The 26664-nt window shown below is 44.1% G+C and overlaps 2 protein-coding genes and 1 long non-coding RNA gene across 3 annotated transcripts; 1 reads left to right on the top strand and 2 right to left on the bottom strand.

Annotated features, from left to right (window-relative positions):
• Positions 1-394: 394 nt before the first annotated feature.
• LOC116313795 (protocadherin-15) lies at positions 395-9765 on the bottom strand. Its single transcript, XM_031731599.2, has 15 exons — positions 9634-9765; positions 7269-7357; positions 6552-6760; positions 6417-6473; positions 6242-6334; positions 6027-6113; positions 5835-5945; positions 5477-5641; positions 5173-5263; positions 4992-5098; positions 4403-4603; positions 4205-4327; positions 2405-2483; positions 1598-1791; positions 395-916 (listed from the first exon to the last, which is right to left on the bottom strand). The coding sequence occupies exons 2-15, from the start codon at positions 7339-7341 to the stop codon at positions 563-565; spliced, it is 1944 nt and encodes a 647-aa protein (XP_031587459.2). The 5' UTR covers positions 7342-7357; positions 9634-9765; the 3' UTR covers positions 395-562.
• Positions 779-2821, top strand: LOC120433967. The gene is made up of 3 exons (XR_005608868.1): positions 779-903; positions 2424-2515; positions 2590-2821. It is a non-coding gene; the product is annotated as an uncharacterized LOC120433967 (long non-coding RNA).
• A 4879-nt stretch (positions 9766-14644) lies between the features above and the next one.
• drd4-rs (dopamine receptor D4 related sequence) lies at positions 14645-24899 on the bottom strand. Its single transcript, XM_031731615.2, has 6 exons — positions 24782-24899; positions 20365-20468; positions 19999-20279; positions 19794-19906; positions 17364-18052; positions 14645-15241 (listed from the first exon to the last, which is right to left on the bottom strand). The coding sequence occupies exons 3-6, from the start codon at positions 20236-20238 to the stop codon at positions 15039-15041; spliced, it is 1245 nt and encodes a 414-aa protein (XP_031587475.1). The 5' UTR covers positions 20239-20279; positions 20365-20468; positions 24782-24899; the 3' UTR covers positions 14645-15038.
• Between the last annotated feature and the right edge of the window lie 1765 nt (positions 24900-26664).

The following is a 26664-nucleotide window of genomic DNA, read 5'->3' as shown; positions in this document are numbered from 1 at the left end:
CTGTTTTCAGTGTAAAGAAGAGCCAGGGAGAAGTGAGGAAGGTGAAGAGCTTGAGCTTCCACGTCCAGAGCTGCAGTAGGGGCTGATGACACGTTTTTTTTTTACAACCAAAGAAGAAGAAACTGATCAACATGAACACAAGACTGACTCCTCAGGTGACAGGTTAGGGTAAGGTAAAGGATGGATGGACAGACAAATGGATGCCTGGATTGATGATGGCTGGATGGACGGACAGATGGCTGGGTTGTGGTCAAAGTTGCAAATGTGTCTGTAAAATCCTGATTTATTAAAGTCGGGATCTGATTATCGGAACAAAATTAATTAATCTTCTGGAAACAATAAAAAGGCTGACATCATTAAAAGTTTGTTTTTATTTATGAACTTTTTTCTCCACAAAAACACACAAAAAACCGCCAATAAGGCCGCCAGAAGAAGAAAAAGTGAATCACGAGTATGACTAAAGAACAGTTTGGATTCCTGCTCTCTAATTGGCTGAATATGTGACTCGTTTCTTCCTGGTTTCTGATTGGTAGGGTTTGGACTCCAGTGGCGTCTCCTCTGATCAATCGGTCTTCATGTTTTCGTCTCTCTGAGGCATCCCAGTGTTGACTGCTGGTATGTCTTCACCACAAATACCTGTGGACTCAACTGCCGACCTCAGAGCCTCCCAGGTGTGAGCTCCACCTTCATGTTTCTCTGCAACAGTAAACAGGTGTGATGATGATGATGATGGTGGAGGAAGAGGGGGTCTGGTCCTGCTCTCTCCAGGCTCGCTGAGCTGTGATGATGATGGTGGAGGAAGCAGAGATGGCCTCCTGGTGTAAACTCCTTGTCTTCCATGAAAACTGCCAGACTGATGAGTAAAAGCTCTGCTGCCGTGTGACGACTCGTCCACGAAGACAGGTGGGCTGCTCACCTGAGAATCACACAGCACAGGTCAGAGTCTCTCACCTGAGTCAGACTGGGCATAAAGTCCTGCTATAAACAGGAGCTAAAGAGGAACCAAGATGTTAAATAGTTAAATCATGACATCAGTGAAAGCTGTGTTCGACTTCGGGATCTACTGCTCACCACATGACACAAGTACTGAAACCACAGGAAGTGACATCACATTCAGAATAAACTCACCGTGCGAAACCACAGTAACCTCTGCAGAGAGATGACACACATGACCCAGTTTAACATCTGAGACACCACAGATTTTATCATCTGAACCTGTGAGCTGAACAAACCTCAGAAACAGCAGTCTGAATATGTGAAGCTGCAGAAACGCTGTAGACAGCAGTTTAACATCTCAGTCTGACTCATAGCTTCACCTTTCAGGTGGTTCAGCAGAATGAACACAGCATTTATTTCCTCATGAAATTTAAAATAAAAGACTATTCAAAGATTTCTAACCTGTGGTTTAATAAAACGGGTCAAAGAGACAGCTGTCATAGGCTCCAACACCACCACAACCATGAAAGGTGGATGGGTGGATGATGAATTATTCCCACATAAGGCTTTATTACATCACATTAGACCTTCATGGTCTCTGTCCGGCTGGTGTGTGAAATTCAAACAGCTCCTCAGGTGTGTTAAAAGTTTCACTTCGTACCACGTTGGGATGTTTTCCGAAGGCGATGGCGGGGTGATCCTCAGGGTCCTGCACGCGTCTCCTATGGACGGTCCAAAGTAGCAGAAACAGAATCGCAGAGAGGAGCACGATGAGGATAAGCACAGCGATTCCTCCTGCCAGCGTGCTGTCCACGTCTCCAAACAACTGTTGCTCCTTGAACGCACCACTTGGCACTGAAACACAGAAGTTATTTCAGTAAAAGCATCATGGGAGCTGTGAATGTGTGTGCGTGTGTTTATCTGATAAAGGAAACAGATTAATGTCCTTCCTACTCATCAAAGAATTAGTGATCAGTTACTGTCTGTCATCTATAATCCAGTTTTGAGATCCCTTCCCAGACGCGTTAACGCCCACTCACATCCTGGGCCATCTGATCTCAGGAAATCACATGATAGGGTGGGGCCAGGTTTCACAATGAGCTCACCCGAAACCCGGGCTGATTGGGACCCACACCCACTTTCACACCTTGGCTCATGTGATTAGGTAGAGGGAAACTCCCACTGGGTTTAAATCTGGGACTCTCCACCATTTGACCCTTAGAACTGAAGAAGCTTCTCAGATGAGAGGTGAAACGTCTTCAAGCAACTTAAAGAAGTCCAGACGTTTTTCTTTCCAAGCTCCTTAGACTACGATGACCTGGATGACTGAGAACCTTCACAGACACAGTGATCAGTTACCTTTGACGGCTTGCCTTCAGTCCCCTCTTGTGTGATGTCACAGCTTTATGTTTGTAATATGTGTGGTTGTATGTTCATATTAAAGCGTGTTCTCAGGTTTCATGCTCACCTGCTTGGCCTCTCTGCAGGACTTCGATGTCCACTGAAGCTGACACTTCTTCTCCTGACTCTTCATCTCTGGCGACGACCTGCAGAGCGGACATTAGAGCAGTGTTCACGGGTAAGCCTTAAGGTTAAAACCTAAAATCATCCAGAGTAATGAATAAAAACTGGTGTGTTTGTTTGTTTTTCTAGACCAACATTAAAGTGTTCAAAGAGCTGAAGAGGATTCACACTGTGAAGCTTTTAGTCCTGATCTTCATTCTCTCCTCCTGCTGATTCTGGTGTTTGGATCACTTCCACCTGAAAGACGTCTCACCTGCAGCCCAAGGCCTTGTTATCTCACAGAGATGTTTTCTCACAAATCCAAACAAATTTATTTTAACATTCTTTGAACACAGGGAGACTTTTCTTCCTGCAGCTTAGTTTGTTTCTGTAGAATCACATTAAAACTGAACAATTGTACTGCAGTGAAAAAAAACTACTTTGCTGTCTTCCTATTGTCTCTTCATCGGTTGAGGCTCTGCTTTTTAACTATCTAAAGCCACACCTGTCACTGCCATCAAACAGGGGTTTTGCACCCTTTTGTTTTAAACATCTGCAACTCCGGTAACCCCCGAACCATTTGCTCAGTTGAAAGAATTCCAATGGTTCCTGAAAGCAGTGAGTCTGCGCTTTTCACTGATATTAGGGTCATTACTGTAATCTGCTAAGCATGGTGTCACAGCAGCTCCACAGAGACGTTTTTGCTGTTTGCTGTTTTCAGTTTTATTTGCCAAGATTTGGATGTGGCACCCTGCCTGGGATTACCATAATGACTCTAATATCACAGAAAAAGCACAGAGTTAATGCTTTTTGGACCTGTTGGAATTTTTCGATCATGCCAAATGTTCAAGAGTTATTGTAATTTGACCTAAAAGTTCTAAAACCCAGTTTTAACAAGTTGATGTGCTGCAGGCCTCTGAGAAGAATCAGTGTGGATATGAAGCTGAGGTTCAGGACTTTTTCAGAGTAATCTAAACCAGGTAGCAGTAGTAGTTACAGACTGACCTACTGAGTATCATCTCAGACCTCTGGGCTGACCTTGGTCTGTTTTTAGCATCTTCTTCCTGTCATTTGGTGCCATTTGTCTCTCAACATGAACTTTACTGATAGCACTTTAACCTTGCTCCTCCATCTTTCTGTGCTCATGAGTTTATATTAGCGTAACTACATCTCTGCAGTTAACCATCAGCTAGCACATCGCTACACTGTCACTGACCTTCCAAACATGGCTGTTAGTTTCCTGCTTACTCCATATTTGAGGCACAGCTGTTTTCTTCAGTCAGAACATGATGTATCATCGTTAGATGGAAACCATCTAATTTCCTGATGTTAAACATTATTGTTCCAAGCACACTGATCATTTTATTGGAGGTGAAGGAAACTGGACCTGGTAATGGTCACTGACCTCCTGCAGACACTGATACACACAAAGAAACCATCCTGGATAGATCCGCCCTTTAAAATAACTTCAGGTTCAGCTTATTCAAACCACATCCAACCAACCTGGGACTAAAGTTAACAAACTTAAAATCACCTGATTCCCATCTTACAGGTGAAGGTAAGGCCCATCAAGCCTCTACCCATCATTAATGCTTATTCAGACTTCTGATATTATTTTAAGGTGGAAAAATTCCACCTGTAAGACCATGGATCCATTCTCTCAATGAGACACTAAGTTGGTGCTAGCAGCGGCAGCTTATCGTGATACCAGTGGTGACAGGTGTTTAACTAACAGGTGAGTTGGTTTGATCAATATCTAACTCACCTGTAGGATTTGCCTGTCAAAGGCCCGCAGTTGGTTTGTCTTGGCGATCAGAACCCCCTCCTTGGTTACTTGATACAATTCGGATGGAGGATGGAGCAAATAGTGGATATTTGGGTTCCTGCCCTGTGATTTGACAGTAGGAATGATTCACTGATATGATGTAGGAAGTAACACAGGTAGTGTAGCATGTGTTCTTACATCAGGGAAGTCACGGTCTGACACCTGGACCTGCAACACCTGGTTCCCATAGGTGGAGACGATGGAGGCAGGGCTAGAGCTCTGGATGATGAAACCTTTGTAAGTGGTTCTGTTGAAGACCGGAGGGAATGCGTTCTCATAGAGAACTCTGACCAGAACTGACGCCACACTGTACTTCAACCTGTCATCCACCTGGCACACCTGGACAGGTGAGAGGGAAAGTAGATGTCTCACAGTTTTCAATTCAATTCAATTCAATTCAATTCAATTCAATTCAATTCAATTCAATTTTATTAATACAGCACCAAATGACAACATCAGTCACCTCAAGGCACTTTATATTGTAAGTTTTTCTCTCTAATGCATAGAGAGAAAAACCCAACAATCATATGATAAGTGCTATGAGTTTGGCAACAGTGGGAAGGAAAAACTCCCTTTTAACAGAAAGAAACCTCTGGCAGAACCCGGCTCAGGGAGGGGCGGGGCCATCAGCAGCGACAGGTAGGGGTGAGAGAAGGAAGACAGTATAAAATACATACTGTGGCTAATTGTTGTGAATGAGGCAGAAAACAGGAAGTTATGTTGTTACCATGACTGTGAGCATGTAGTTTGGTGTCAGCCGTCGGTCATCTGCTGCTCTGGTTAACCTGATCTCACCTGTTGTGTTGTTGATCGTGAACCTGCCCTGATCATCACCTGTGGGTGAAGCAAACACACCTGTACACACATGTTTGTACATGAGTCTAATGGTGAGTGTGAGTGAGTCTGACCTGAGAGGATGGTGTAGGTGAGAGGAGCATTGATCCCTTTGTCTCCATCCTCTGCTGTGATTGGGCCAGGAGAAAAGTCCAGACCCACGTCCTGAAACAAACAAACAAACAAAAAAATACCTGCAGGTATCTGGACAGGTATAAAACTTGTTCCCTAAATGTTGGGACGCTCAAACCTAAATGACTGGAAAAATTTTGTGATACTGAAAAACATCTCCAGAAACATCTGGCTGTTTTTATTGATGTTTTACGGTCTGGTAATGTTTTCAGAAGCTAGTTTGTAAGTAATTCCTCGGGTATTTACCTGGTGTTTCTCTGTGATGTTGGTTGTGTAGGTGGGATTCATGCAGACAGGCACGCCAGGAGACACAGGTGTGCAGGGCAAGAAGTGAGGATACTGGTCATCACCATCCTCGATGTTGATGGTGAGAACAGCAGATGTGTTGAACTTGTCCACAGTGTTTGATTCCTGTCAGGTGTGTAGAGGTGTGACATTATTTTCACTTTTCTGTGATAATTTGATGATCAGATATCACAGGGTTTGTTTTTTTGTTGAATAGTTTTTGCTGGTTAGAGTGTAATGGCTTGACATGACTTTGCAGTAAAATAAAACCTCTGACCTCACCCTGATTACCTGGATGTATCACCTGTCTGAATGTTACCTGGGCCCACATGATGAGCTGCAGGTGAGTTCTCGTCTCGTAGTCCAGAGGTTTGTTCAGAACTACTTTTCCAGTATTGGGCAGGTCGATCCTGAAGAACTGGGCATCTTGCTGCAGGCAGGCAGATGACAGGTGAGATAATAAAGAGCTGCAGCTCATGGTCAAGCAGCAAGTGGCGGGCGTTATTCTTACCGATGACGGGTCGATGATGTAGCTGATCACGTCCCCATCTGCATCAACGGCCTTCACAGTGAAAACCACCGAGTTCACTGCTGTCAGCTACACACAAAACAACGAAAAATCCTGTTTACACAGGTGAGGAAACACCCGAGGCACCTGTTAAAACAATGTACATGTGATGGATGCTTATTGGCTGGTTAACATGAAGGTAATTTTTCTGGTTGTACCTCACTGATGGTAAACGGCTGAATTGTCTCCAACAGGAAGTTTGGTTTGTTGTCATTTTCATTCAGAATCTCCACCAAAATCCTGTAGTTACCCTGAAACAGGTGCAGACTCACCTGAGCGACTCTGAGTCATCAAATGTATTTACGGCTCAGCACAGGACCTCAGATGACCTACCTGCATGATGTCATTTTCATAACAAATTAGCTCTGCGATGAGCACTGATCCCTCCACCTGACAGACAGAGATCCAGCATGAGTTGAGACGTTTTAAGATGTATTTCTGCTGCAGGTGAGATGTGTTCAGGTGTACCTCTCGGTCGAGGACTCTGAACACTGAGGAGTTGAGTCTGATAGTCCGGCCCTCTAAGTAAAACCAGTTAGCGTTGCGTCCGGACAGACACAGGCGGATGGTGTTAGCTCGTGGACCTGCAGTGATGTTGATGCTGGAGATGAATTCACCTGTTGGACTATTCTCTCTGACTGAGGTGAAGATGTCGGAGCCCTCCCGACATAGGCTCGCTGAGGATGGAGCAGAGCATATCTGATGTGTCCGTGGCAGTGAGGACGATCAATAACTGATTACGATTTTATTGATCCGGTTCTGTTGTTATCTAAAGACATATTTAAAGACAAACTTCTCAGGAGTGTCTGAAAGTAGAGAGTTACTTTTTTAGTCCTGATTAGGACTTCAGGATCTTTTTATCACATCACCTTAAACCCTAAACCAACCTTAGATTACTAGCAACATTTAACCAAATCATGCTGCACCGTATTTACCTCACATTCCCATTATTTGGGAATTAGTTGCCAGTTACCCAAACGAGCATGTCTTAGGACTTGGAAGGAAGCCAGGATATCCGACAGAGCCCACACAGGCACAGGTAGATCATGCTCAAAAAACCCTAATCCAACATGGCAATTCAAACCGGGAACCTTCTTAGTAACCGCTGCACCACCATGGACAAAAAGGCACTGACGACGGCAAAGTGCCTGATATCAGAGAAAAGCAGGTTTTAAATTGTCTTACCTATAACAACATTATAAGAAAGTCTGAGAGCCACCTGCCACAGCAGCAGCCTGCAGGACCTCAACATCTTCATCTTTGACCTCCTCCACCTGGTGACACAAAGTCAGTGAGCAGTATAGGTAAAGAGCATCAACAAAGTCAACCAACCAACAATCGACACAACCAGCCAAGTTTCTCAGGCAGGGAGGGCTGGAGCCTATGCCAGCTGTCTGAGGGTACACCGGGGGACTGTGGGAGGAAGTCAGAGTACATGCAAACTCCACACAGAAAGGTCCCAGTTGGTCGAATTGAACTTAGGATCTTCTTGCTGTCAGGGAACAAGTGTGGCTCAGTGGAATATGTAAAAAAATCTATATATCTTGAAATATATTTGATATATGAAGTTATGACTGAGATGGAATGACCTCAGTCTCTACACCATCGTCTAACTGCTGGGGATTTCTCTCTAATATTGTTGTTCATCACCTTATAGTATAAAACATCTGGCTCAGCTCCGGTGAGGTGATTTGTTAGCCTGTTTGTTTGAGTTCTCAGACTCATTTCACTTGTTTCATATCCACTGTGTGAACGTAACATCTGAGCAGATTTTATTTATGAACTGGAAATACGAACTCAGAGGTCACAGTGTAGTCTGCTGTGTTCACATGTGACAAAAAGGTCCTGAGGTGGAACTCTGCAGTGGTCAAACAGCTGACCTCAGAGCGGTGAACAAACAAGACGTGACCAAACTGAAAATATGAGCCCTGAGCTCTGCCTAGGTCCACTAAAATGTCACATGATCATGTTTTTTTATGACCTTCAGCTGCAGCTGTGGAGTCAAAACTGGATGAAACTCAAGCTGTGGTATTTTTTAAAATTCAGATCAGTGAGAGGATGATCAGAGGCCGACACCGCTTCTCATGTGTCTTTATCAGGTCATCACCACTTCATACGTGTTCAGCTGAAAATCATCACTGCACCTTATCCAGGTTTTATTTTGAAAGGCTCTGCTGGGATGCTCCTGCAGGCACGAGGACGTGTAGAGTGACCGTGGCTCAGGGGGTTGGGAAGGGCACCTGTAACCGGAAGGTCGCCGGTTCGATCCCCAGCCTCTCTGTCCTGGTCGTTGTGTCCTTGGGCAAGACACTTTACCCTACCACCTACTGGTGTTGGCCAGAGGGGCCGATGGTGCGATATGGCAGCCTCGCTTCTGTCAGTCTGCCCCAGGGCAGCTGTGGCTACAACTGTAACTTGCCTCCACCAGTGTGTGAATGTGAGTGTGAATGAATAATGTCATTGTAAAGCGCTTTGGGTGCCTTGAAAAGCGCTATATAAATCCAATGCATTATTATTAGAGTCTCATAAAAAACAGACTGAGGATGAAGGCCTATGAATGAAACCTCCTCCTCGAAGGTTTCCTGCTGGTGAACTTTGAAATCATTTTCCTGCATCGGTCTCCTCAACCACGAGCTCAGCTTCCTTCTCTTCAGTCCCTGTCTGCTCAAACATAACCCCCACACCTCGGTTTGATTCAAGGTCCCATCACAGGCTGAAAAAGCCTGATCAAACCTGATGGAACAAAGTGTTTAATGTTCGCCATACACGCACACACTCATGCACACTCACACACACACAATCATGGTACACCATAGTAATTAAATAACAGATAAAGTGACAGAAAAGTTCCTGTTTTTTTGCGATCTGCTATAGAAATGTCTTTTTTATCATGATGGGTTCCCAGTTTGAAAGAAAAGAAAGAACAAACAAAACTTTCTGTTACAGGGCAGTGCTACTGAAACCTGGAGCAACATTTCTTTGTCATGTAGAGAAACTGAAATGTGCTGCTGGAGTTGTACTTCTTTATCTTATATTCAGATGACTCAGGGATTAAATGTGCAGTGAAACATCTTTACGCTGACAGGAAGGCCAGTTTCACCGGTCTGACCCACCCCCCCATCACGGCCCAGGATGTGAAAGAGTTTAACATCCCTGATCGAAAGCGTAAGAGAATAGAGCAATAAAATGACACAAATCACAAGCAGTAAAACAACACAACCACACACACACACGAACAGACTGAAGAGTTTTCACAGTCGTTGGTTCGGATCGCTGTGTGTTGGCCTGTGTTAACCCTTCACCTGCCACTTCACTTTTTCCTCTTACCAACTCTTCATTCTCACACAGACTCACCTTGCTCTCTTCTGCTGGCCTACAATCGGCCGATGTCTCTCGACCTTGCCGCTGATTTCATCCTCATGTCATCACACATTCATGATTTTGTGTTTCAGCCTTGATCTGTTGTTCTGCTTTGTCCCCAGAGAACAGAGCGCCCCGTCACTGTGTGTGTGTGTGTGTGTGTGTGTGTGTGTGAGCATTAGAGGCTTACCCGGCATTAATGAGCAGGATAAGTAGGCCAACATGCTGCAGGACTTTGAAGCAGCAGGATCCTGTTGGTTCCACCTGCTGCTCTCAGAGCTTATTTCAAACACACAGAAGTAAAACATCCACATCCTCAGAGATGCTGTTTTTAGTCAGTATTTCCTGTCAGAGAGCCAATCAGCTCTCAGCCTGACTCCTTTAATGTAAACTTAAGTTTTGTGTGTAGAAGGAGAAAATGTTTAATTAATGTGGTGTTACAGGAGGCTCTGAGTGGGGTGGGCACACAAACAAACACAGAGCCATAAATGAACACGTCCTGTTTCACAGGTCACATGACTGAACATGTCACATGACTATGAGTAACTGTCGCTGCCATCTGCAGGGATTGTAATCTTGGGTTGAGTTACCACCTTGTCACATGTCAGAAACTCTTTTGCCTCATTGGTTGTGGCTGCTGTCACGTGTGCAGTTTTCCTCAATGACGTTCATGAACATTCAGTTTCCTGTTTGTCATGTCTGTCCAGGGTCTGGTAGTGTTGAAAGCCTGAAAAGAAGGCAATTTTTCTTCCTTTTTGTCTGGTGCCGTATTTGCCAGCCCTTTATTTTGGCAGCAATGAAGTCAGCTAGCTCAGATGTGGGGATACTCTTAATGGACTTAATGAAACAGTCGCTACTGAGCATGCTCTTTGAATGGAGGCGATAATGTCATCCTCTCATTAATCAAATGACAGCAGTTTTATCGGGGAACGTGGATCAGGACTCCGAGGTCCACCCTCACCTCCTCCTGTTTGGGCGGTCAGAGAACAGCTGGAGGAACCAATCAGAGTCAGTGACCTCTGATCCAAACATAGTTACAAACACATATACATCCATGTACGTGTCAGATGTTTGATCACTAATCACGCTAAAAGAAAGCTTTAAGGCTGTAACCATGGGGCTGAGTGTAGTTTCACTGAGTGTATGGATAAACTGATTCCTGATCTGCACCTGCACTCAAAAGAAGCCTAATCGGTTCTCTGTGCTTCGTCTGATTGTTTCTAAACAATTTATTGGTTCTTGCGGTCTGTAAACATGTGAGAGGGACATCCTCGCAGCGGTCTGATTTCACAGTAACCATTGATCAGGCGCTTTTACCTGCAGATGAGTCATTTCATTCAAACCTGACCCGCATGCCCTGAAATCAGAGGGTGGATGGCTGAGACGGCGAATCTTTTGTGCAGAGAATTGAAAACAGTTATCTGTTAAAATATGATACTTTAAAAGATAAAGAGGAAAACAATTACCTGCGAAAATTAATGTTTGTTTTGTTAACCTGTCAGTCAAGCACTTTTGTGGCAGTTTCAGGCATTAACATGCTATTCCACATCCAGACACTAGAGGGCGTTTATCATGCTCGTGGTACAGAGAAGTGTGTGAAGCAGAAAAATAACTCTTTGTATTGTGAAGCTAACACCAGCTCAAAGTGTGTGCTGTTTCTGTTCTTTACCACAGGTTAGTAAATTTGCATTAACATTATTGAAGACTACAGAGCTCAAGATTAGAAAATGTTTATTAGGGACTTTGTACAACTTGGTAAAAGAAGTGGTTTGTTATGAGAATTGTGTATAAATTGTGATTTGGGGCTGTAGCTTACATGATGCTAATGCTAGCAGGCTTGGCTTAATGTAGAATAGTGTGTGTGTGTGTGTGTGTGTGTGTGTATGTGTGTGTGTAAGTTAACCTAAACTAAACAAGAAACTGCTGAACTACTGCTGAGCTGAACAGTTTTCACACTATGTGGTATTTTTCTGGCTATGAGAACATTTTTGTACTTTAATACCGAAGCCAGTTATTGAGCTTATGAAGTTACTTTGTCATTAATGGTGCCTGCCTAGGTTCAACTCAGTAAGAGAGCCCGCCATTAAAGGAGCATTGCACTTTATATAGTTTGTAGATTGCATTAAAACAGTAAGTGTGTTTATTTTATGTCAAAACCAATTCTTTTTGTAAAGGAGGTGAAAAAATAATAAAAGAGGTGTTGATTAAAAAAGCATGTCATGTAAATTGTTTAGTGCCATAACAAGTATTAAACAGTTAAAAACAAACCCATGTTTAACAAATACAGTTAAAAAGATGGACAGAGAGGACAAGTGTGTTTATGTTCATTCATTTTTTTAAAAGAATGTGTTTATTGTTGCACATTGTGGTTGTAATATTATTAATGGACTCAATAAGCTTTTTCATTGTGTTTTGTCAAAGTTGTGGAAATCCTAAGAGATTCATATAGTCTCTACCTCAGGAACACTATGACCATGTCTTGTAAGTGGGACTGAAGTAGAAGGCCATTGGTTTACATTCAGTGTAGTGATACCTGCAGCCTGTTCGTAGATACTGTCGATAGGAAACGTGTGTCATTTGGTTACCACAGCACAGGCAACATCTGCGCTCCTCAAACAGGGAGTAATTTCACAGCTTCATCGATGACATCGAGCATTGGTTTCTGTGCAGAGTAGTGAACAGAGTCACCGATCAGCCCTGAGCCATCACGTTTCATTCAGAGGGCAAACGGCAATCTTCAGATATTTCTGACTGTCTCAGTCTGCAGATGGGAAACCTGACCGATGAGCTCAGATTACAAACACTCAAAACACCAAACCATGCTCAGAGAGTCAGCGCCACACAGAGTGCTCCTCTTCTTCTTCTTCTGTGGCCTGACTCACGTCAGTGACTCATTGCTTTCACAGTGGAAACGACCTGCTGAACACACTCAGGTGTGAATCCTGTGATCAACACTGTGTGTCCAGCTGTTCTTCTCCACATTTAAATCCTGTTTTTAAACCTGGAGCACCCCTACCCTTCACCATTATCCTCCACCTTCGTCTTTCTCATCCTCATCTTTCCGCCTTCAGCATTATTTAAAGGTTAATTTGTCCGGCTGAGCTGCTGTGTCTTTGTTCTGCTGCTCTGACCTTTATGTGGATCTCAGATCTGTTTCTGATCGTCTGACCAAGGTCAGAGCTTCCTGTTCCTCCTGAATGATCATTTGGATATGAGATAAGTGAGAGGAAGCTGAAACAGTGATCCTGCTGCGGGGAGGTCACTGTGTACTGATCATGGAGGTGATCCAGCAGTGAGGTCATTAGTACAAGTCTGGGAAGATCTGCCAGCTGTGTTCATGTTCTCCTATGGTCCAGTTTTTAAAGCCTAAGTAAAGGCTGATTTTTGATTTGTGTACACAGTCAGTCCCACTTTGCCAACATGTTAAACATGGTAACTATAGTAAACATTCACGGTTTCAGAAACTAGACTACATTTTAGGTCACCTCTCAGAGGCCTCATGGTTCAGGTGTTATCACATGCAGGTCAGCAGTACCTCGGTGGAGGTTCAGTTGTATTTCTGGTAAGTCAGTCCTGACAGGACATGCTGATGTGTCTCTCCTCCTTCAGCTGCTGCTCAGCAGCTTCTTCATACACTATCAGGCCTCAAAGCCTCTGTCAGCACACAGAGAGCGGTTCCTCTGATTTTCAGCCCACTTCTTGTGTCATTTTCATGCCTCGTCTTTCCTCCTTGTTTCCCTTTATTAAGAACAGCTTCCTGGCAGCTGCCATCCCTCTGAGAACAATTCTGACGAGACTTGAGTGAACAGTAGATGATCAGCTGAAGGTCCAGATCATCTCGCAGCTCCTCTGTCAGGTCTTTGCTGGATTTTTTTTTGAATGACTTTCAGATCTTGTTCATCTGTTGTAGAAAGTTTTAGCCCTCACACTTCTTCTGTACATTTTTTCTCTTATTTTTAGAGACACACTGAGATATGCCAAGTTTTCAGCTAACAGCTCTTTTGGAATCACCTGTTGTGTTTGTGTGACATGCTGCTAGTAATAAAGAGCCTAAAGACACAATTTAAAACTGGTTCTTTCCTCAGGTGTCTATTATATGCAGACATAACACTGGTTCATCCTTGATTTAGGAGCCTTTTCATGCTTGATTGATTCAGAGGTCAGAGTTCAGGCCTAACACACAAAAAACATTCAGATACAAGGACTGGTCTAAAACAGTGAAAAGCAGCCAATGTCCTTTAGAAAGCTGCAGAGTTATTGCTCAAGAGTACTTTAAAAATACAGAAAAATCTGGCTGCTTGGATTATAAAGTAATGAGGAGCCCAAGACTTTTGCACACTATGTTTCAGCCTTTCATTCATTCTCATTTCCAGCCTTTGTTCATGTTTTTATGGTGTTTCCATCACTGCTGAGCATCAGTGCGTGTTTCAGCTCTCAGTTTGCTTTGCAGAGGGTGGCCGAGGCTCGGGTCTTTGTACAGTTAATAAAACACAGCCTTGGACTTGGTCTGTGAAGTGAAGAGCTGCAGCTGTCTGTGTGCTGTTCATGCTTCAGCTTCATCGCAGACACTCTGAGTCTGCAGAGTCGTGATGAAGCTGAAAGCTGAGAGAGAAAAGCTTTTTCTAAATCAACACACAGATGAAGCAAAGTCAGCTCCACAACTTAGTCATTTGAGGCAGAGTAAAGCCCTCTGATTTCCAGATGGACGTCTGAACACCCATGTTTATTACATGTGTGGATGAGATGCTCCCCATCACCATGGTTACCTGTGGTTATTAAGGGGTTTCCCCACTCTGATGAAGGAAGTCATCACATCAGACTGTGATGAAGCTACTTCAGAGGCACACAAACTCAAATATCTGCAGGAGTGCTCTGACAGGTGGAGGCAGTTCCACCCACACAGAGAGGTGTCATTACTTTAAAACAAAAGGTGAATGAGCAGCTTCACGGACAGCCTGCAGACAGGCGATGCCTTGCGCGACGAGCAAGAGAACAGGTGAACAAACTGGAGCTTCTCTGATGAATCAGTGGCTCTGGGTCACATCCTGACTCTTCTTCTGCATCTTTTTAATGAGCTGTCAGACCTCCACCTGTGACATAAAACTCACCTGGCCAAGACCCCCACCCCCGGGGCAGTCACATCCTGCTGGGTATCTGCTGTTACCCCACAGATCAGCTGCTCCCATCAAACAGTCTTTAATCTCTTTATTGTGTTTGTGCAAATGACACAGAAGATTGCTCAGCTACATTTCATCACCTTCATGCCACAGATCAGAATACTACAAACACCATCTGTCCTCAACGAGCTTCACCACAAAACCGAGGGAAACATCCAGGTCCACATGAAGCTCTCTGCTTCAGTCACAGAAACACTGTACAAACAGTCAAAGTAAATTTTTATGAGCTGCAAACTTTAAACATGGAAACAGTCAGATATCAGAAACATGTTCGCAGGTTTTATGCCTCTGGGCTGTAACATCTCCAAACTTTTAAAATAAGAGCACGCACACATTAAAAACCTTAAGAAGTCTGAGAGTGTTTGAGTCGAGTTGAGTTCCACGCTGAGGCTTCTTCCTGTTGGATGTTGATCTGCTTTCACGTCTGACAGCAGAGCAGTTTGTGAAAGACGTTCCTGAACTCGGCATTGAAGGCCGTGTAGATAATCGGGTTGACAGCGCTGTTCACATAGCCAAGCCAAGTTACCACGGAGATGAGTGTGGGACCAATGTTGCATGACTGGCACAAAACTTTGGTGACATGGACGACAAAGAACGGAGTCCAGCAGGCCAGAAACACACCTGAGACACAGAGAGAGAGTTTCAATTCAGTTTTATTTATATAGCGCCAAATAACAACAACAGTTGCCTCAAGGCGCTTTATATTGTAAGGTAAAGACTCTACAATAATACAATGAAAACAAAGAAAACCCCAACAATCACATTACTCCTTATGAGCGAGTGTTTTGGCGACAGTAGGAAGGAAAAACCCCTTTAACTGGCAGGAACCTCCAGCAGAACCAGGCTTAGGGAGGGGCCGCCATCTGCCGTGTTCGGTTGGAGTGAGGAGAGGAAGACAGGTGAAAGACTTGTTCTGGAAGTATGCCAGATATTAACAATGACTATTAAGTTTGAATTTGCAATAAACCTGATGAATTAAATTTTAGGGAAAGAAGTTTAAGCACTGTGGTACATTCGCAGAGACTCCAGTCTTCCTGCAGACCAGTTTATCCAAAATGACTCTTACCTCTGTTTTTACTCAACACTTGATCTGTTTGATGTTCCTTTGAAGTTCTAATGACATGTTTTCTCTTTAACTAAATCCTTCACACCACCTTCAGCCTCATGGTTTTGGATGAGCTGTGAACACTTTGTGGTGTGAATTAAAGCGGTTTCCACAGATATACAAGAAGACGTTTCTATTTTTACTAAGATTCACTCAACAAAACGTTATGAACGGTTAGTGCAGAGACGTCCAGCAGAGACAGCTCTCGTTTAGATGAAAAGACACAACAATAAGCCGTGATGATGAGCTTTTGTTTTCATATTTATCTCAATGTCCATTTTTTTGCGGCGTTTTTGCTTCTCTTTCATTAAATCTGCTGAACTTAACTGTATGCAACAACTTTGAACATAATGATGCGTGAAACTGTGTCTGCGCTCATTTGCTTGTAAATCATAGTTGAAGTTTCTGACAGATTGAATTCTGGCCTCTAAACCTGACTGATACACTGGCTCTGTTTGGGTCGACTGATCCTTCAAAGTGAAGGATGTTGCAGATCAATACACAGTTTGATCGCCTCCATCCTCTGATCAGATGTTTCTGTCTGACTGGGGTGGTCTCTTTTGGCACTGCACAGCAGAGCTCATCTAATGGTTTGAAGAAGAAGATGTGCACTCTCCACTAAAACATGGAATGAGGGAATGTTTATGGTGCATTAACAGCAAATATAAACTTTTTTACACGGTGCAAGTCTAAACTTTAGATCTTGCTTTTACACAGAGACTGTGAAAACTCGGGTTAAAATATGTTTCTGTGATGTGATTCCAGCTGTTATAGTCTTAGTCCTAGTCCTGTTGGCTGTTGGGACATATATTTGGCTATTTGAGTTAAATGAGGTAAAACAGGTTTGGTGTGAATGCACTGTAAGAGCTGAGTCCAAAGAATGTATGTAGACCTTCAAAGCTGTTCTGGCCCCATCTGTAACTTGTTACACGTCTGAGAGCTTTAGTTTTATACTAAAACTCAGCACAGAGAAATATCTCTGGAAACGTTAGACCTGTTCCTGCTTCAAACCTCCATTTGTATCAGATTTGTACCCACTTCAGAAGTAGACCTCCTTTACACTTGGATCTGCCTCAAAGTTGGGAATACAGTATACAACGGGGGAAAAAAAGATTTTGTTCAATTTTTTTGTACACAAACTGGAAAGTCAGTATATGGTATGACCACCTTTATTCTTCACCAAACCCAAAACTATCTTAGGGAGTTTTCTTACCTAACCATTCTTTCTTTCAAGACCAGGTACGACTTCAGATCTGGTACTACTCAAACCTACTACTGGCTTAGAACTAGTCTTATTTTCTACCTGTTTGTGTCTTAGACCTGCCACTATTTTAGATCTGGTCCTACTTTAGACCTGCTACTTCAGATCTAGTCCTGCCTCAGACCTGATACTACCTTTGACCTGATCCTGCCTTAGACCTGTTCCTCCCTTAGATCTGGATCTATATCAGACTTGGTCCTGCCTTATACCTGTCACTACCTTGTCCTGGTGCCTCACAGTTGGACTGGAGAATCAGCTACAACTATGAGACGGAAGAACTCTGAGGCTGGTCCTCCCCATAGTTCTAGGTGATTCCTGTCTCAGATTTAGTCCCACCTTAGACTTGGTCCTAGCTAAGACCTGGACATGAGACTCACCTACAACCACGGGCAGGACCTTCATTGCTTTGCGCTCACGGCCGCTGACCCTGCTGGTCTTGCTCTGCCTCCTCCCCCTCTTTTTCGCAGCGCTGCCTTTCAGGCCATTCTCTCGACGGCTGCCACCCTCCCTCCTATCTGTGGGGTCACCATCCGACAGGCTGTCCATTTGAGTCGTCATTGGGTCGCTGTCCGCCACCACCGCTACACCGTCCTGGTGTTCCTCCATTACCGGTGTCACTGAGGGTGTTGCCATAGACACGGTGGAGGGAGACGTGGGGCTGAGCCCGGGGGGCGCCGTATATACAACTTTTTCTTGACTGCCAGCTGTCGTGGCTTTAGCTCGCCGTAGAGCTGAGCTGAGCCGTAAAGAGAAAACTTGCCGACCAGCCCGGCCTGCTTGGGAGTGGCTCCGCCCACTCCAACGCCGCAGGCCTCTAAACATCCAGTAATAGAGGAAGAGCATGACAGGACAAGGCACAAAGAAGGAGCAAACGGACGAGTACACCACAAAGCGATCGTCCTCTAATTTACACACGCTCGGGTCACGATCCGGCACCTGATTCAGACCAAAGATGACAGGACTGGCCACACCCAGCGACAGCACCCAGGTCGCTGTGATGAGAGCCAGCTGACGAACACTGAACTGGTTCCTGTTGTACTTAAGGGGGACCACCACTGCGATGTACCTGCAATAGCAGAGAGACAGAGGAGGTTTTAGGTTTATAGGCAAGTATTTGTACTGACTTAAACCAACAATCAGTGTTTATACTGATCACAGAGAGAATCAGACCACATATAACAAAATCAATCTCTACAGGGGCAGAATTACCTCAAGAGAGCAGCAACGACTCATCCAAGAAGTAATAAGAGACACCAGAACAACATCCAAAGAACTGCAGGCCTCACTTGCCTCAGTAAAGGTCAGAGTTCATAACTCCACTATAAGTAAGAGACTGGGAGACTGGGCAAAATGGGCCTGAGGTCAAAGAAAAAAACCACTGCTGACCAAAAGAAACATAAAGGCTTGTCTCAGTTTTGCCAAAAAACATCTCGATGATCCCCAAGTTGTGTTTTGGGAAAATATTCTGTGGACTGAGGAGACAAAAGCGGAACTTTTTGAACAAGAGTGTCCCGTTACATCTGGTAATAAAGCATTTCAGGAAAGGAACATCATACTAACAGTAAAATATGGTGGTGGTAGTGGGCTGTTTTGCTGCCTCAGGGCCTGGAAGACTTGTGTTAAATGGAACCATGAATTCTACCAAAACATCCTGAAGGAAAATGTCTGGGCATTTGTTTGTGACCTCAAGCTGAAACGCACTTGGGTTCTGAAACAGGACAATAATGCAAAACACAACCTCTGAATGGCTTAAGAAAAACTAAAATGTAGACTTTGGAGTGCCCTAGTCAAAGTCTTGACCTCAGTCCAACTCAGGTGCTGTGGCATGACCTTAAAAAGGTGGTTTATGCTAGAAACCCCTCCAGTGTGACTGGATTGCAACAATTCCACTGTAAAAGACTCATTGCCAGTTATTCACTGCAGTTGTTGCTGCTAAGGGTGGCCCAACCAGTTATTAGTGTTAGGGGACAATCACTTTTTCACACAGGGCCATGTAGGTTTGGATTTATTCTCCCCTTAATAATAAACACCTTCATTTAGAAACTACATTTTGTGTTTACTTGCGTTATCTTGGTTTAATATTTAGAATTTTTTGATGATCTGAAACATTTAAGTGTGACAATCATACAAAAAGAAATCAGGAAGGGGGCGAACACTTTCAAACCACTGTGTGTGTGTGTGTGTGTGTGTGTGTGTGTGTGTGTGTGTGTGTGTGTGTGTGTGTGTGTGTACTTTTTTTCTGATTAATTCTGGAAAATGTTCTATACTAAGAATCTGGACACTGGATCCCCTCATTAGCTCTCAGGTAAACTGCAGGTGTGGGCAGAATGAGGCTGTATCCAAAATTGTGTGTGTATGAGGTGTCACCGCAGCCTCTTCTCAGCTCAGAGGCTTTAAATAGAGACTGTAGCACCACTGGTAAAAATAGGTTTGGCGCCTGTAATCTCTGACATATTTGACTCACTGAATTTCTTTTTCTCAACACTTTGTGTCAGTTGGTTCATTAACAGCTGCTGTCTGTAAAAATCAGGATGAAGTCACGTGTTACCTCATTAATGAGGTGTCAGCAGTGTGACTGCAGCGACACGACTGAAATAAAGTTACAATGTGAGGAGAGAAGAAGGGCACGCTTTTATTTAACGTGTCTCTTCATTAAAATCCATTAAACTCACTGAGGGACACAGCAGGTCACATGACTCTGTGACGAAGAAATATTTCCAACTCAGACAGTTCAAAATCTTAATCACACCTGCAGCAGATGTGCTAATGATCCTGTTACTGTGACCTGAATCCACAGCTGGACTCACCTGTCTACACTGATGGCACACAGGTTTAGGATGGAGGCAGTGCACAGCATCACATCCATGGTCATCAGAGCATCGCAGATGTAGGTGCTCAACGTCCAGATCCCCCCCAAGAACTGCACACAAACAGAGAGAGGGCCTTCAGGTAAAACTGGAACACACCTAAGCTCAGAGCACACCTGAGCCCAGGCGGCTCAATCACACTGACCTCTGAATAGACGTAGAGCGGCAGCACGAGCACGGCCAGCAGCAGGTCAGCCACCGCCAGGCTGATGATGAAGTAGTTGGTGGCGGTCTTCAGAGAGCGCTCAGTGAGCACGCTCAGACACACCAGCACATTCCCCAGGATGATGACCAGGATCAGTGGCACCCCGAGAACCAGGGCCAGGTAGTTGTATTCCTTCAAGTCTGGCTCACCTGGAAGGGCACCAGGTGTCACATTGTCCATGATGGAGGCCCTAAGCACAGCTGCAGGGCTTTGCTCAACATCTGGACATGACACAGTTACTGTGTTATTGCTTCTACTAAGTAATCTGAGCATTTAAACCAAGTACTCAAAGTAATGCAGACTTACCTTGCTGCTTCCTGTGCCGTCTGTGGTTTCAGGTGAGTTTCAGTGTCAGCACCTGTTTGCTTCAGGTCTTTCTCTTTGTTCATCATTGTTGTTTTCTTCTGCAACTGTAAACAACAAACAATAACCTCTTTACATTAATTGTATTCATCCGCAGTAAAAAGTAGTCCTGGTGTCGGCATCAGTGCAGGTGATGCATCAGTGCTCAGTGGACAGTTACGTCTTTACTTGCTGTGTCGCTTTACAGAAGGACGCTTCGTGTTAGTAGCGCTTTATTTTCTCACCTGTTTAACTAACACAAAGAAACCATCACTGTTCGCAGCCGTGTTTGGGACGATAAATTAACCAATCAGACGACAGCTCACACAGATCACTTTGTAGTGTGTGGTGGTGGGGGGGGGGGGCACTGTCATTGCTCTTATTTTGGTGGTTACATAAGGAAGTGGAGCCCATTTTATTAAATGTCAGCCTATTGTTTGCTGAAGTGTCTCCTCTCAGAGACAATCACATCTTAGAGCCGCTCTCATCCTGCTCTTCATCCTCTGTTACCATGACGACCACAGACCATGGCTGCCAACATTACATGTAAACACACACACACACACACTGAGATGTGTGTGTGCTTATTAACGGGCTCGATTTAAGGTTTTTTTTTATCAGCTGATTGATAATCAGCTGCAGCTGCGATATGTTTCTGAAGGATTTGTGGGCAACTAAGCTAACAGGGGACATTTAACCATCATTTACAACAGGTGAACACACGATCATCTGCTCACCTGAGACAGGTTTTTTTCACAACTGTTTGTTTCACAAGGGGCAGAGCCTGACCCACCTGACTCAGCAGCGTATGAAAGCACTGAGTTTGTGTGAGGCCGTCCTCCAACAGCAGCACAGTGAAGTGAGGGTCAGACTCTCTAACTGTGAACATCTGTGCAGCAGATTAACTATGTTTGGTGGAGGGAGCTGAGTGTGCTTTGTGTTTATGATCAGAATGAGCACTAAGATCCTCACAGCAGGACAACGTCCAATGTCCAAGAAAGCTTCCTACCTCCACCCAGACTCCCAAACACAGCAGGACAATCAATAATCAATAATGATCAGAAAGAAACACCAACAGCCTGTCTGTCTCCAGCACCTGCTCTCTGTAGGTTCAAGTTTGCATTATTGGGGGCGTGGCCTCTCTGACTGACAGGTGAACCTCTGAACCGTGTTTGTGCTGTTGGAGTCTTTTGGAGCATTTGTAATGATGTCACCTGACCAGTAATGTGGCTGCTGTGAGGTTATTGGACTATCTGATGTTACTGATCAGCACGTGTGTGACTCTGTGGAGGAAAACTGATAACCAGAAAATCAACTGTCTGTCAGCTGGCGTCACAACAATCTTTTACATACAGTCTGTGAGCTGAGGTGTAAAATAAATACAGGCGTTTAAAATCTGCGCTTAGGGCATTTTCACTCCTCGCCTCCTAGAGAGGTGCATCTGCATTAGAGCACAAAACCTATCGTGTCATCGATCTGTACCTGTGGAGCATTTATCTGAACATAAGCTAATACAGATCAACATCAGTTACCATGGTAATGTAGCAGATAAGGCCCACCTGCATTGTTAAACTCAAGACCTGCTTCAGCTTCAAGGTGCTAAAGCTTCTTCCAGATGTTCTCAGTGGGGACATCCACACACTGAAACACAGCGCCACCTAGTGCATAACGTCCTCTGACAGAAATCCTCCTTCTCTCATTAACCAGCCAATAAAAACAATGCCTCATCAATAATAATTGATAAGCTGCTGTCAGATGGTTTTGAGCTAGCTCCTGAAAAGATGTTGTGACAATTAGTGAGAAAAAGCTTCATCAGAGTCACAGACTTGCTCCTCTAAAGAAGAGAAACAGGCAAACAGCACACCCAAATGGCTGACTCTATGTGACTGTGACCTTTTTCTGATCTCATTAGAGAAGCACTAATTTAGTTAAACTTTATTCATACTTATTATTTGATTAGCGGCAGCTGGAACTTCACCATGAAGCTACCACAAACAGATTCTCTCCCTCTCTCTCACACACACACACAGACACACACACGGACAGGTAGATGGGGTGAGTCTGTCATGTTTTCAGCACGCTCCTTTATGAAGATGTACTGGCAGGTTTGTGATCAACCTGTTGAGTGGTTCTTGTTAGTTTTGTTGTCCCAGCAGCACACCTGCGTGTCAGGTAACAGCAGCCAGAGAGAGAGAGGAGGCGAAGAACACTGTGAGGAGCGTCACCTCCAAAATAAGAGATCTTTTTCCTAACAGAGGAGGAGGCGGACATGTTAAATCTCTGTGCTGAGAAACCATAGCAACCGACGTGAAGACGTTTCCACGAGTTAATCAGAGTGTGTCACGGAGGAAGAGTGAGGGCGTGGGCCTCAGAGACGAGCAGAGTATGTGCAGGGAGCAGCTCCAGGTGGATGGACGTGAGAGGATGCAGCGTGGGTTTTCACCCATTGTCTTTGTGTTTTCATGCTTCCTCCGAGCTGCTGCGGTGGCCCTCGCTGTCAGGTTTATGTCTCGTTACCTGAACAGGTGCACTAGGCTCACCTGCAAACATCCAACCAGGACCCAACATACCAACCCAAAACCTGCTGGTGACTCTGTCATAATAATGACAGCAGGTCATGATGTCACCAGTTCACATGACACAGTCCATAATCCATAATCCATGAATGGGTCATAATTATGCAGCACATCTGTCACATCTGTAATCTGATTAAATTTAGGTCATCTCATAATTTCACAATAAAAGCCTTTCTGATGATTTATTGATTCCCTAGTCATCTAATCAGCGAGAGGTGCCGAAAACCGTCAACGAGCCTCAAACCTGCAACCACACACACGATCATCACAGACACGCTTTAACCAGTCTCACTCTGAGTCAGCGAAGGGTTAAAAACTCTGAGTGCTGGAAATGAAGCCATCTGAGCCCACTGTGGAGTCTTCTCAGATAACACACACACACTCACGTACTCTGTCTCTCTCTCTCTCTCTCTCTCACACACACACGTAGGTTTAATGTTGGTTATGAAATCCAGTTGTAAAGCAATGAGATGCTGAATGATTGGTATATTTTTGTTTAGTCTCTGAGTCAGTGCTTCACATAGTTTTGCTCGATGTTTCATAAAATCATCTGCATCGCGTTACATCAGGTGTCAATCCTGATTAAATAAGAGGACATCACTTGTCAGCTTTAAATCCAGTTTATAAACGTCACTCCCTGACCGGCCCTCACCTGTAAGAATAATCCGTTGCCTTGCTCAGATCGTTAGCGTTATTTTGTGTGCAGCAGCAGCTACAGCTCTGTGTCTGAAGCGGTTTGTCTGTTTGCCTACATTTGTTGAGGAAAGTTTGTGGTTTTCTGAACTTTAAAACATTGCTCTGCTTCTTTAGTGCTAGCTAGATGCTGAGTGTCACCACTGCAGCTTTATGGGCATCTGCACCATGAAAACAGATCGATGGTGAGAACAGGTCGAGTATCTGTATTCTGTAGCTGGACAGACCACCAGGTGGTAGCTAAGGGAAAACTAATCCATTAGTTGGTCCGGATCATTCCGGCCCGCTTAACCCACGGTGTTGTCCACCTTTTCCACTGGCTGATACTTCAATCGCCCGCCTTAGAGGTGACAAAGCTTGACCTCAGGCCGCACCCATTAACAGTTATGGAGTTTCCTGTCGCTGGTCTCATTCTGGGTTACACCGCCTCCTAAACCTGACCAGAGAGGTTTCGTCTCATAGCTTACAGCTGAAAAAAATTGGATCCTACATATGGGTAACTGAGTGAGCCTCCTGTGATGTCACAGTGGTGAGATGAAATCCTGAGGGTCACAGCAAGGAGGAAATCTGGCATTTATAACTGCAATGTCTCTGCTCATATCATTCAGTGCTGTTTAAAGTTTCCACTCACTTAAACTAAAATGAAACTAATTTTAAACTAAACTTCAGTTTGGGCACAATCATGCCACAAGATACAAACATGGATGCTATCCTGAGAAGTGAGGTGACCTCACCAGTCATTAAAAAGCCTGTGGGGGTGCTGTGATGTCAGAGAGGTTTGTGAGCATGAACAGAAGTTAAATTTAAAAATTAAAGTGCGGCAGAGAAAACAAACATGTGATGATGACATCATTAAAATAATTAAAGGCTGTTCGAGGCGCTCAGAGGCAGACTGATGGGATTAAACTGAAACCTGCTGCCAAATTCATTCTCAAACATCACGTCAGCTTTAAAGCTTGGGTGTAAGCAGATTCACTTCAACTTTATTATGTTACATGATCTAAAAAATGGTGTTATATTTTATTAAATATATTGTGTGATATAATATGATATTATGTTATGTTGATTTCAATCTAAGCCTAACAATATTGAGGACAAAAAAACAAACTCACGTTTCAGAGCTGAAGCAGCATCGTCTGTTCCTCCTCTTCCACTTCTGTGACTCTCTTTGTTTTGTCTATGACCCAGAGTTTGGTCATCATCCTCCTCCTCTTCCTCCTCCTGTTTGAATATTTCTCTCCTTCTGTGAATCTCTCGCTCCTTCCTCTCTTCACGTCTCAACTGACAAACTTTTGTCTCCTCGTCTATAAAAAGCTACTCACCTCCTCCTCCTCCCTCCTGGTGTTCCTGCTCTCTGATTGGCTAACAGTCAGCAGTGATGTATTGACTCTCCTCCCTTCTTTCCTCTGTCATCAGGTGCTTTTTCTTCTTCTTCTGTGGTATTTCGTAGCTGCTGCTGTCATACCTGTGTGCTGTCAGGTGTGTGTGATGGACAGGTGTTCTGATTTTTATGGATCATCATTCAGATGAGATCAGGTGATCAGTCAGGTGACTGTTGATGTCTTTAAGGGCATTAAATTCAAAAGAGAGGTCTTCAGTGTGACTGAGGAAGGCTCCTCCTCCTCCTCTGTGACCTTTAGCTGCTGCCTGATGGATGAAGAGCGTCACCTCCAGCTGTGCCTGTCAGACCCCACTGAGGGTGAAGCCTAAAGGTGCCTGAGGATGCTGAGTCAGCATTGCTTATTTTTTTAACTGTAGCCATGGGAACGGCACCAACCTGCAAGTGTTTCTGACCTGGGATCAGAGGCTGAAAGGCTCTTCATCACTTTTCTTCTTTTAGAAGTGTCAATGTGTACAGACAGGAAGTGACACAGTTCTGCTCTTTAATTACCTCAAAAAGGAAAGTTTTAAGCCTAATCTTAAATGTAGAGATAGTGTCTGTCTCCAGAATCCAAACTGGAAACTGGTTCCATAGAAGAGGGGCCTGAAAGCTGAAGGCTTTGCCTCCCATTCTACTTTTAAGTACTCTAGGAACAACAAGTAAGCCTGCAGTCTGAGAGCAGTCTGAGTGCTCTAATGGGGTGATATGGTACTTTGAGGTCATTAAGATAAGATGGGGCCTGATTATTTGAGACCTTGTGAGGAGAAGGATTTGAAATTGTGGATTTAACAGGGAGCCAAAGAAGAGAAGCCAATATAGGAGAAATATGCTCTCTCTTTCTAGTCCCTGTCAGTATTCTTGCTGCAGCATTTTGGATCAACTGAAGGCTTTTCAGGGAGTTTTTAGGACGTCCTGATAATAATGAATTACAGTAGTCCAGCCTAGAAGAAATAAAGGCATGAACTAGTTTTTCAGTGTCACTCTGAGACAGGATGTTTCTAATTTTAGAGATGTTGCACAAATGAAAAAAAAAAAAAGCAGTCCTATATATTTGTTTAATATGTGCATTGAAGGACATGTCCTGGTCAAAAACGACTCCAAGATTCTTCACAGTGTTACCAGTTGCCAACCAGAGAAAGAATCTGGTTAGATACCATATTTCTAAGATTTTTGGGGCCACGTACAATAACCTCATTTTTATGTGAATTAAGAAGCACAAAATTAGAGGCTTCATGGATAGATAAAGTTGGGTGTCATCTGCATAGCAGTAAAATGTATACCATGCCTTCTGATGATACTGCCTAAGGGAAGCATGTATAATGTAAACAGAATTGGTCATAATTGTGTTTACCTTATACATGTTGGTCGCTCACATGTGGAAACAGACAAGTGACAGGTTTGTGTGTGTGCTACAGCTGAATGTTTGTGCCTGGTCTCCTGTGTGACCCAGGGCTCCGTGTTGGTTGGAGATGATGTTATTGTTCACTGTGCAGAGCTTCATGATGAGAGCGCTGTTCATGTTAATGAGCTGTCATTTATTAGCATCTGTGAGAGGAAGCAGAGTCCTTTTATCCTGCTCATGCTGCTGCTGCACAAATGTGTCATACATGACTG

This window comes from Oreochromis aureus, linkage group 17 (assembly GCF_013358895.1).
Source record: "Oreochromis aureus strain Israel breed Guangdong linkage group 17, ZZ_aureus, whole genome shotgun sequence".
NCBI lineage: Eukaryota > Metazoa > Chordata > Actinopteri > Cichliformes > Cichlidae > Oreochromis > Oreochromis aureus.
The sequence above is the reverse complement of the archived record's forward strand: the minus strand, read 5'-3'. Positions and strand labels throughout refer to the sequence as shown.

Coding starts and splice junctions, on each gene's coding strand:
- drd4-rs (XM_031731615.2), bottom strand. CDS start 20,238: ATGGACAATGTGACACCTGGTGCCCTTCCAGGTGAGCCAGACTTGAAG. Junction 19,907..19,998: donor CGCTCTACGTCTATTCAGAG/GTCAGTGTGATT, acceptor GTTTGTGTGCAG/TTCTTGGGGGGGATCTGGAC. Junction 18,053..19,793: donor TGTGCCATCAGTGTAGACAG/GTGAGTCCAGCT, acceptor CTGCTATTGCAG/GTACATCGCAGTGGTGGTCC.
- LOC116313795 (XM_031731599.2), bottom strand. CDS start 7,341: ATGAAGATGTTGAGGTCCTGCAGGCTGCTGCTGTGGCAGGTGGCTCTC. Junction 6,335..6,416: donor ATGAAAATGACATCATGCAG/GTAGGTCATCTG, acceptor CACCTGTTTCAG/GGTAACTACAGGATTTTGGT. Junction 5,642..5,834: donor AGCTCATCATGTGGGCCCAG/GTAACATTCAGA, acceptor CACACCTGACAG/GAATCAAACACTGTGGACAA.